The sequence below is a fragment of the Saccostrea cucullata genome, unplaced genomic scaffold (assembly GCF_032062105.1).
Source record: "Saccostrea cucullata isolate Sc308-1 unplaced genomic scaffold, CSIRO_AGI_Scuc_v1 ctg4829, whole genome shotgun sequence".
NCBI classification, from domain to species: domain Eukaryota; kingdom Metazoa; phylum Mollusca; class Bivalvia; order Ostreida; family Ostreidae; genus Saccostrea; species Saccostrea cuccullata.
This window is the reverse complement of record NW_026935806.1, coordinates 1-10,927: the sequence shown is the minus strand read 5'-3', so window position 1 is coordinate 10,927 and position 10,927 is coordinate 1. Positions and strand designations below refer to the sequence as shown.

The 10,927-nt window shown below is 31.5% G+C and overlaps 2 protein-coding genes across 2 annotated transcripts; one reads left to right on the top strand and one right to left on the bottom strand.

Moving 5' to 3' along the window:
* Window positions 1-572: 572 nt before the first annotated feature.
* Window positions 573-6,966, bottom strand: LOC134243807 (uncharacterized). The gene is made up of 7 exons (XM_062726038.1): window positions 6,827-6,966; window positions 3,424-3,753; window positions 2,429-2,719; window positions 2,016-2,207; window positions 1,297-1,321; window positions 1,105-1,175; window positions 573-876 (listed from the first exon to the last, which is right to left on the bottom strand). The coding sequence occupies exons 1-7, from the start codon at window positions 6,882-6,884 to the stop codon at window positions 860-862; spliced, it is 984 nt and encodes a 327-aa protein (XP_062582022.1). The 5' UTR covers window positions 6,885-6,966; the 3' UTR covers window positions 573-859.
* Window positions 6,967-7,848: 882 nt separating this feature from the next.
* On the top strand, window positions 7,849-10,054 carry LOC134243810 (ryncolin-1-like; the record flags this gene model as incomplete). The annotated part of the gene is made up of 6 exons (XM_062726040.1): window positions 7,849-7,947; window positions 8,320-8,475; window positions 8,665-8,810; window positions 9,120-9,216; window positions 9,421-9,585; window positions 9,950-10,054. Coding segments are annotated over exons 1-6 (754 nt in total), but the record flags the coding sequence as incomplete, so codon positions are not given.
* Window positions 10,055-10,927: the final 873 nt, after the last annotated feature.

The window sequence follows — 10,927 nt, the reverse complement described above, 5'->3', positions numbered from 1 at the left end:
TTTTCTACGTTTAGGAAGCATGGAATTATTTTGCATGGTGATGACAATTAGGTCATTTTTGCCATGGCAAAATATTTCAAGGCCGTTGCTATGGAAACCAAGGAAGCACTGTCCAAAATTTACCCACCTATAGTCTTTATATAGGACACTCTTTAATATTATATTGATAAAATAAAATTCCATGATAGTGCGTGGCCAAGCATTTTTGGTCCTTACAGAGAATTGATGTTAAGTTTTATTAGTTTGTCGGTATTTGCCACCCTTGTCGCTTCGATGGGATACATTCCGTTCACAATAGAATATAAACTGCACATATAACCGGGGGATTTATTGGTGTGTAGTGAATTTGTTCAGTGCAATCTGATTACTAGTAAATCGGACCACAAAGGAGTTTCAAAGTACTCCTTGAAATGTTTATAAATTGTACATTGATGAATGGTTGTAATTTTCCAGTCTTTTTCTTGATATATTCCCGTAAAATATAGTTGAACAAACTAATACATGTTTATCGTATTTTTATGCATTTATTAGTTTAATTTCATAAATATAAAAGGTAATTTTAGAACGTTTATAGTTAAACTATAACTGAAGTTTCATACTATAGAGAAGCTTAATGTTGAGTTAGCCTGTACATGTTTTGAATTTTGAAAAATCCTCTTTTGTCCATTTTGAACTATATAAACCTGATAATATTTGAGAGCAATGAAAATGAAAAGCAAGATAAAGCAGATTACATAAACAGGATAAAATCATTGTCTTTTAGGATGTATTGGTATAACAAATAGACTTGGTGTTCAGTACCATAAATCCAATTCCAATCATTTTGAAGTGCCGCTTTGCGATTTGTCTAACCATTGATTTATATATGTAAACTGTCTGAAATAGAAAATCGTCAAAGTACTTAGTGTCTCCACGCATTGTAATAAATAGAATTTTTTCTACGAATTCAATGCCCAAGTAGAGCTAAAAGTATATTTCATAGAAAAACCTGTATCCTTATATACATGTAGCTAAAAACTTTTATTTATACCATGTTTAAATTTAATTTGTTAGTATTAAATACCCAGTAGATTAATTCTACACATTCTCGAACGATTTACCCACCTTTGTTTACCTGAAGTATTTCGTAGGATTCTTCATTAGTATAAATAGGGTTCTGGAGATCTTTATTGCTACTGTTATAAATGACGAAGATTATAAAAAAAGAATTCAAAACGATATTTTTCAAAATGATAAATTTCATCTAAAGATACTGCTGAAATAAATAAAGGCAAATATTTTTTTTAAAGTTTATACCTTGCTCTTTCCTCTTCGTTTTTTTCTGAAACATAAAAATAGCATATAAATTAAATTACAATGTACAAATATAGTTGAAGTACATGTGTATAATACGATGTGTTCGTGAAACACTGATGCCCTCATGGCAACTTATGGTGAGGGTTGAATTCTCTCAAATGCATTTCAATTTTCCAAAGATCAGAATGTTAAAAATTTTTAAACAGTGGGTCAAACTCTTAGGTCAAAGTCAAAAATATTTACACCAGCTGAAAGATCTTGTGACAATGAATACACACGTGAAGTATAAAAGCCCTAGCTTCTACTGTTCAAAAGTTATGGCCTAGGATAGAGTGTTGTATTTTTTGTAAAAGTAGGTCAAACTCCAAGGTCAAGTGGTCAAATTTGGTTGTACCCAAAGAAAGGTCTTGTCTCAAGGAATACACCTGTGAAAATGAAAGCTATAGTCCCATCAATTAGTAGTTAATGGCTAGATTAAAGTTGTCAACAGACAGACAGAGAGACAAATTGACAAACAGATAAAGAGACAAACGGACAGACAGGACAAAAACAATACACCACTGGGATCTCTCGATCCGGGGGCATAAAATAAAATGTAGCTTTTATGATTCACTGGTTACCGCACAAAGTGAATCTCGTTATCTTTAATATTATTGTATGATCTTTAATGACGTTTTTTTCAATTTCCTTTTCCTTTCAGCCTGTATTGAATGGCTCACCAATATGTCCACAAGAGCAAACGTTTCCTTTTCTTCTTCTAATACACTGTATGAGGAGGACGGAGCTCAGAGCAATGATAATGGCCGAAAGTAACCCGGTAGTTGTTCCAAAAGCTGTAGCTGGTATACATTGAGGGTCTTCAACAAATCCTGCTGCAGCTGTTATTTCTTGGGATTTTTTCTGGGATTTAGCTTAGGAATTTGATGCAAAAAATATTTTAATGCAACTAGAATATTTAAGTTGACTTGGAAAAGTAGCATTTCATTTTTGCATGATATATATTAAATATTTGACCAAATAAAAGATACTGATTCAAAAAATCATTTGTAAGATACATCATAGCCATATTGTAAACTTAAATCACTTTAAAAGACGCACAAATTATGAATTATATAATTTCTATAATTCTTACAGTAAACGGTGATTGTCACTGGATCTGAAAGTTTGTCGTAGACATAGATAGAGGAGGATATTCCTCTACATCTGCAAGCCATCCCATTGTGTCGAGCAGTTACTTTGATTTCTAAGTAAGTCTCCGTTCCTAAGTCCACTCCATTCAGGGGAGGTAGATCGTCACAAATCCATCTCCATGATATTGGTGGATATCCAAGTGTTGTGAGATTACACTTGATGGTAATGTACTCACCGCTCCCTACAGTTGTAGGTGACACAGGATAGATCCTTGGTCGTGTCCGAAGTGAATCTTACAAAAGTCAACATTTAGTCACCAAAATGCTCCATACACAGTGATTAAAACAATTTATGACTTTTATGTGAACTTATACATCCTAATTTTTAAACAAAGCTCCACATCCACTTAAAGTTTTACTCAATGAATCTCTCTGTGTACATAAGCATAATTTTAATGATAAGTATTGGCAAAAATAATAATAATAAAATTAAATAAAATGAAAAATTAAAAAAAAATATTGCCAGTATGGTCTTTTTTAATGCATGCAACATCTTTAAAAAGTAAAAATATAATTTTTAAGGTTCTTCCTTGATTTCTATTTAAAACAGGAAGATTTTTTTTCAATGCATTTAAAGTTTTGTGTAAAAAATAAAATAGATATATTTGGGCTAATTTCAAATGGATTTTTTGTAACTTTAACTTTATTTTTTTTTAACATTCATGAAGCATATTTATAAAGAAAAAGCCAATGTCATCTTTTTTCATGAGTTTGGGGACTAATTAACCAGGCTCTGGCAAAAATAAACTTCAAAAAATTTATATTCAGGATTTGTTAAAGATAAAGTAAGAATGATAATTATTTATAAATTTAAATAAAGGACTAATTTATATAAATTTATATTATTTCTTGTTTGTAGTTGACATTGGGGGTGTGGGGGTATATGTGTAGGTATAATTAAGTAATTAACAGTAATATGACTTAAACGCATACTTACAATAAACACGCACCACATAACGAGAACTAGATGGGTAGTCATAAAATAAAACAGTTGAGTGTGATTTCGCTCTGCAATAGCAAGATTTTCCGTCATGATTCCTGGTCGCCGTAAAATTCATGTAAGTATATGAGCCTGAAAATGTTACATTGGTCATCTGTTCTTCCCCACAATACCATGTCCATGTGATCGGAGGTTCTGCCAAGAGGTTAACATAACACCGGAATTTCATTAAACCGCCCTCATAGACATGCCTGACAAAATTGTCAGTGTAGGAATTTATTGTCATGCCCAAATATGAATATAGTCTCGGAGGTGAGGATGGGATAGCTGCAATGTAATGGATACTTATACTGCTTTAATTTCATGGTTAAGGTAAAAGGGAAGACTTTGTCTGCAGTTTATCTTTCATTGATTTTTTAAAAACGGCTTTTATTTTTTAAGTGCAAATGCGCATAATGCACTTGTCAAAATTATGAGAGTTTTAAGAGGAAAGATATCCTTTCCTCCCATTGGTAATTGCAAGGAATAAAAGGGTTCATGTTTGTAAACGAAGTAGTTCAGATATATATATATATATATATATATATATATATATAAAGCACTAAAAAAACCAACAACACTGTATATCCTAAATGTCGGATCTATCAAGTAGATACAAGGTCACGGATGGAAATTTATAAAAAGCACTAAAAATGACCAACGACACGAACAATAAAAATTGTCAAATTTTCGGGACGCCCTGTCCCTTCCTCAGGACAAAGAAAAGAGTTAAAAAGTCATAAGAACAAAGGAAAAAGCGAAACAAAAAACAACTAGCACTACTACTAAACTACTAAACACTATATATTTACATACTTAGTTACATATTGATTTGGAAATTTTTAAGAACACTATTAAAGAAAGAATCCGGACCGCTATGAAATGCGTCCGGTCTATCGGGTATGCTCGGGTGAAGTCAATATATATATATATATATATATATATATATATATATATATATATATATATATATATATATATATATATATATATATATATATATATATATATATTTTCTGAAAATATCTATCAGACACTTCTCTCAGAAGTTCGCTACACTAAGAGTCTCGACTTCACCAATAACATCTCCGCTTCTTAATGACTTCTGGCTTTCTGAAATACTGTCATTTATCGCATACTGTCCGTCCCTGTCCTTTAACCTTGTTACTACCCTTCTGATAAGCATCCTAGAAAGCTTCTATTTTATTTTGGAAAATTTATTTCATGAACTAGTAAATGAATAGAATGAATATTAGCGACATAATCTGAAAATAAAAACAGCTTTACAATTCTTACAATTCAGCACTGAGTGGATTAGTCAAGTCCATCTCGAGAAATATCCAAATTATGACATCAACGTTTATATCACATTGAATCATTTCAAGACCATGATTTCCTTTACTTTTTCACATCGAACAAAAATGCAGGATTCAATGTTTAAAATGATATAAAGTTTGTAATAGAAACATGACAGGTAAGAAAAATAATTAGATCTCAAAATGTAACATATATTATGAAACACCCTGTATATATACATGTATATGTTCTGATGAGCAAGGTAGTAAACCAGATTCAAACTTCGAAGTTAACTGAATTGCAGTCTTAAAAGTGTCATCTTTCTTTAGATATACTGATTCCTGTACAAAATATTTTTAATGTAATGAGACTTTATATTGGGCGTAGCGATTATTTCGACGTGTGCAAGAATAAAGAATCTCCCATGTAGGGATGTCAGCGCTAAAACTTAAAGTTATCCTCTTATTTAATATACTCGGTATAATAAGTCATCAAAAATATGTATATTTCCAACAGATAATATATAATACATAAGAAGAAGAAACTAATGCGCAACACTTTTAGATTAGCTATTACTATACTACATGCATGTATTATGGAATCTAAATCATAAAGCTAATTTTTTTCAACAGCCACAAGAAAAGGAATTAATATATGATGTTGATACTAGTTTTGCTCGTATAAAATTGAAATTCTTTAGAATTTTCAAAACTGTGCCAATTTATGGCACGCCAAATTCACAAAAATGAGCTAAACATAGTTTCACAGTTGATAAACTATGTTTATCGACTGTAAACTATAGTTTACAAACCGTGAACTATAGTTAACAATTCGTTAACTATAGTTTTCATCTGTAAAACTATATTTAACGGCTGTTGACTATAGTTTACGAATGCCAATCTAAGTTTATCTGTCTGTAATAAAACATTAACAATAGATTTTGTTGATAAACATAGATTCACGTCTGTATAAACTATAATTTACAATCGTAAACTATAGTTAAGGGTTGTTAATCATAGTTTCACAAATCGTGAAACTATATTTATTAGATCGTTAACTAAAGTTAAGAGTTGTAAACCCTAGTTTACAAATCGTGAAACTGTATTTATCCGATAATCTATGTTTTGCAATCGCAAGTGATTATTTTCAGTGTTAAGTATAAATTACGGTTGTGAAACATAGATTATCGCGTTAACTATGGTTTACAGATGTAAAATATAGATCAACGTTGTTAACTGTAGTTTACAGTTCGTAAACTATAGTTTACAACCGATAAACCTAGTTTATAGACTGTGAAACTATGATTAGCTCATTTTTGTGAATTTGGCGTGCCATACCAATTGCTTAATAAAATGTCCATTTAAATTTACTAATCAAACACATTCAATAGACAGATTGTCTTCAAAATTATTCAAGGAGTGACAGAAAATAACCATGATCACCAATACTTCAAGAACGATATAAACAATTCACAAATTTAGAAAAAAAATCTACATAATGCTATTTTTTGAATAATGTGAAACTCTTTCATGTTTTAGATGAATTGAAATCATGGATTTGTCTAAATGTATATCTTTCTTTATATGCATATATTTACATTTCCAATGTCTTTGTCCGAGATAAAATTACAAATTGTAAATGTACTTTATTTCCCCATCAATGTATTGGCGCGGTTCCAAATAAAAAAAAAACAAAACAACCATGTGCAGGGCGGAACAAACAACTAGACAGAATCAGGGCTTGGAGCATGTGGATTGGCGGAATCAAAGCATGTAAATATAAGGAATAACTGTCAGATTTTTCAATTTCATGACGATGATCAATCGATTGGCTTGCTTGATAATTTTATGCATAAACGCCTTCGGTGTTTATGCAAATTATCACGCAACCCAATCGATTGATCACATTATGAAATCGAAAAATAAGACAGTTATTCCTTAAGTAAAATTACAAAGTTATCGAACTCCCGCTTGACATGCACAATACTGAACAAAAAGATAACACCCTAATAAAGAAATTATCATCATTGATACATTGAAATGAGTGTAATTAACAGTTAACTTACTGTCAGACATTACTGTATAGGAGATCCAAAAGATCCATTTTAACGCCAGGTAAATCATCTTGTAGAAGTAATACCGATATCATTGAAATGTTACTTTAACTCATTTAATCTATGCTATTTATACAGGAAGAAAAACCTTTCATTTGATTTGTATAAAAACATACAATAATCAAGAGACGGCGTCAACCTAAAAAGTAAACAGCAGGTAGTAACTCTACCTTCCCGAGCTACCATCGTAGCAAAATACGGCCAGAATGTACGATAGTCTCCCACTCAGGCAATAGTTGTATGATATTATTTCGTATTTCATTAAAATATTGACTATTAACGCGATCTTTTAACCCCAGTCGCATTTTACAGAACGTACATTGTTTGTTTATTGTGAAGGACATACGCAAGGTTCCTGGCTATCATATAGAATTTATAAGAACCCTTGAGTAGATTGCATGATATCAATCAGGTAATATTCTGGTAAATTTAACCCACCAAGCCAACTTTTTTCAAAAGATGAAATCTATGGAGATCACGAAAAGTATTCACGTTCAGAAGTCCATTCAAACAGTGCAAATCAGGAGAAGAACAAACATGGACCTCTTAAATATCGTAAGTTGAGCAGTTTCAGAACAAAAGCGGAAAATCTTCAAAATTAAAGCTTTATAATGAAGGACGGCAAAAATAAAAACAAGCCCCCCGATGATTCAGGTACTCTAACATTTTTATTTAAAAAAATGTCGGAGAATTCCATCCAAAGTATTATTGGTAAATTCTGGGTCTATATCAGGCACATGTTGTAAACGAGAAAACGCATAGAAAATTAAACACACACAAAGTGGACACATTATATTATAGACCAATAAATAAATGCAGTTGTACAACATCTGAGACACTTTTTACTCTAGACATTTTCCCTATTTTACACGCGAATGCATTAGGTTTCAATTTAATAGTTATATTGATTAAACCGAGTTTGAAAAGTCCTTTATATACTTGGACAGATAGGATCTTTATGTTGCAGAGTTATTTTCAAGACTCTAGTATGTCTCCATTGCATCTCATTGTGAGCTTGTTCATTTTGTCCTTCGTGGATTCCCGGGTTCCTCGGACTCATTTGTTGATTAAAGGTAAATCAAAATGTCTGATGAATAAACTGACATTCTTGCATTAATTAAGGTCTTTGAATGCTGAAATTGATAAATAAAATGTAAATCGAAGTTGTAAATTACATGCATGGTACAATAATTCAAAAGATATTAATATTAAAAAAATGTTTGTATTTGTTGATGGAACTGGTACATTTTAAAAGAAGAAAAACAGTTGTTTTATACTGCTAAAGAATCTGAAGTTTTTTTTATGATATTCTGCGAAAAGTTTGTATATTACCACTTAACAATCGTATATTCATACTTTCTTAGCATTTGAAAATTTTGTTTTTATATTCAGGATGTTCTTGTGTATGTTCTCTGATAAAACTAAAGTTAAATTTTCTAAATAAGGTCATGTAAAAGAATCTTTAAGAAAACTTCCGTGGAAATGGCGCCATGAGAAAACATCATATAAAGTGAAAACCCCGCTTATAATCGGGGTGGACGTTGTGTCCAGTTACAAATTAAGGGCAGACTCAGTTGGAATTGAAAAGATCTTTAACACTAGTAAGTAAAATCATAGATTATATCTATTCCGCTTGATTAAGAATAAATCTGCTCTCCAAATCAGGAGTGCAAGTTTGATTAGAGATACTCACAAATTGATATAAATATTACTTACATAAAAAAGAAAGAAGAGAATGCGACCTGACACTGATAGTTTTGATTAAAATAAATAAATACATAACGTTACAGGTCACTTTCAATTCCGTGATTGTGCTGCTATTATGAAGAGAACTCCAGAAGTACAAGGAAAAGACGGAGTATATACTATATACCCTGACGGCAGGACAGAGAAGCGAGTATTCTGTGACATGACGACAGAAGGAGGGGGCTGGACGGTATTCTTATTGATGTTATCTATTTTAAACAAAATGTTGTGTATTTTTACTATAAACAAAGCATTAAAACTTTGAATGATTGTGCCGTTAGTTGGATTGATCGTTTAACACCCTCTGCCTAAATAAGTAAAACATGTACCTTATTACAGCAATTAAAAAAGAAGTGGTCATATAATATTGTGAAAAAAATTGCCTTTTGCGGAAGGCAGACACTACCAAAATTATCTATTCAATTGATATGATTATCCTTAAAGTTATTATCAATATCAAAGAATTTAAAGTATATAATTTACTCCGTTAAAAATTCAGGTCATTCAACGACGAAAATATGGCATCACTGATTTTTATCGATCGTGGGCGGAATACAAGAGAGGATTCGGAAGAGCAGAGACAGATTACTGGTTAGGTAAGTTTTCTACTGAGCACAGGGGGTCGGTGGTAGAAACAAAATGCTCCTATATGTTTATACTTAAATTTGAAAAAATAATATCCCGATTTTAAGGAAAAAAATCAATATAAGGATCCAAAATGGACAAATAAACTTTTTTTTAAAATCACGAACTGGTAAATGTAATATATTCTGTGAACAATCTTTTGCAACTTATCTAAGGAAATGAAGCAATTCACTCACTGACGTCACTAGCAGCAGAGGAACTACGGATAGACCTTGAAGACTTTTCAGGTTCTAAAGCATATGCTAGATATTCTAAGTTTGTAATTGCCAGTGAGAGGGACAAGTACAAGCTGACAGTCAGTGCATATAGTGGCAATACAGGTGAGTAATTTTATATTTGATGAAAAGCATTTAGTATAAGAACATGGGTTTCGGCCCAAGATGCCGTATAATTAATCGACATTGTCATAAAAATTAAGTTTTTTCTTGACAAGGATATACTTTAAAATCATATTTTTGTTGGGTGAAATTTTTGCGGTTGATGAAAATGATATGGATTCATGGGGATTTAATTTTGTGGTTGAAGAATTGTTGAATAGTAATATCTGTGAAAATTACATTCCATGGTGCACATAAGCTCGTGGGTCTCTTCATACTTCGAAAACCACTGAAATTAAATCTACGAAAATAAGTGATTTCACAGTATATGTTTGATATGATAATATATTTTCATTGATATTCAAAGGAGACGGTATGAAATTTCACAATGGTCATGTCTTTGCTACGAAGGACAAAGATGACAAAGGAAACAGTGCTAAAACTTATCGGGGAGGATGGTGGTATCACAACGGTTACTATTCAAATCTAAACGGACCATTTCGTACATCCGCTATGAAAACTTTTGTGGCCATAGTATGGAGAACCTTTAGAGATAAAACTGCTCTTAAATCAACAAGGATGATGATTCGTCCAACACAATGAAATGTCAAAGTATCTGATTAAAAGACTCGGAAAACAGAAATAAATATGAAAATGATAGTGAAATTCAGCTCATTTTATTTGTTGCAGTTTATTTGATGAAAAATGAAAATGGTTAACAATACTATAAAGACATTTTATCAAACCAGAGACATGATATGAGTTTATAGGTGTATATAACAATCTGGGAAACACTATTGGTTTAGCATGCTAACTGATTATTAATTCTTATGCATACGTTTGTTACATGTATGCAATCCCATAATTATGGATTTCAAGCAAATCTTTCGAATAAATAAATCAATCGTCCGATCTTGCTTGGTCAACTTATCTTTTATAGTTTTTCTACGTTCGACAAAAATTTGCTCCAAGTTGTTTTATTTTTTGAACGGATACATATTTCGGGTTTCCCATAGCGAAATATTGACCTGCCATTCTTTCTATAATATTGAAGGGTACCAAACTCTTTTCCGCAACTCCTCTTATACCATTGAATAAGATTTAATGATACTTTTTTCAGATTCTTTGTTACCTCCTTTTTTTTCTTTTTGGTCGGACACATGTCAGGTTTCCAAGATCAAAATATGTTCTTTTCCATATGAAATATGGAAATATTATCAATTTATATTCTCTGTGATGAACAACAAATATGAATTAAGGTTCCTATAGCCTGCATTCTTTTTTTTTATAATCACATGAAAGGCGGGGGTCTCATTCAATGAGCTCAGTGCTCACAATACCTTTA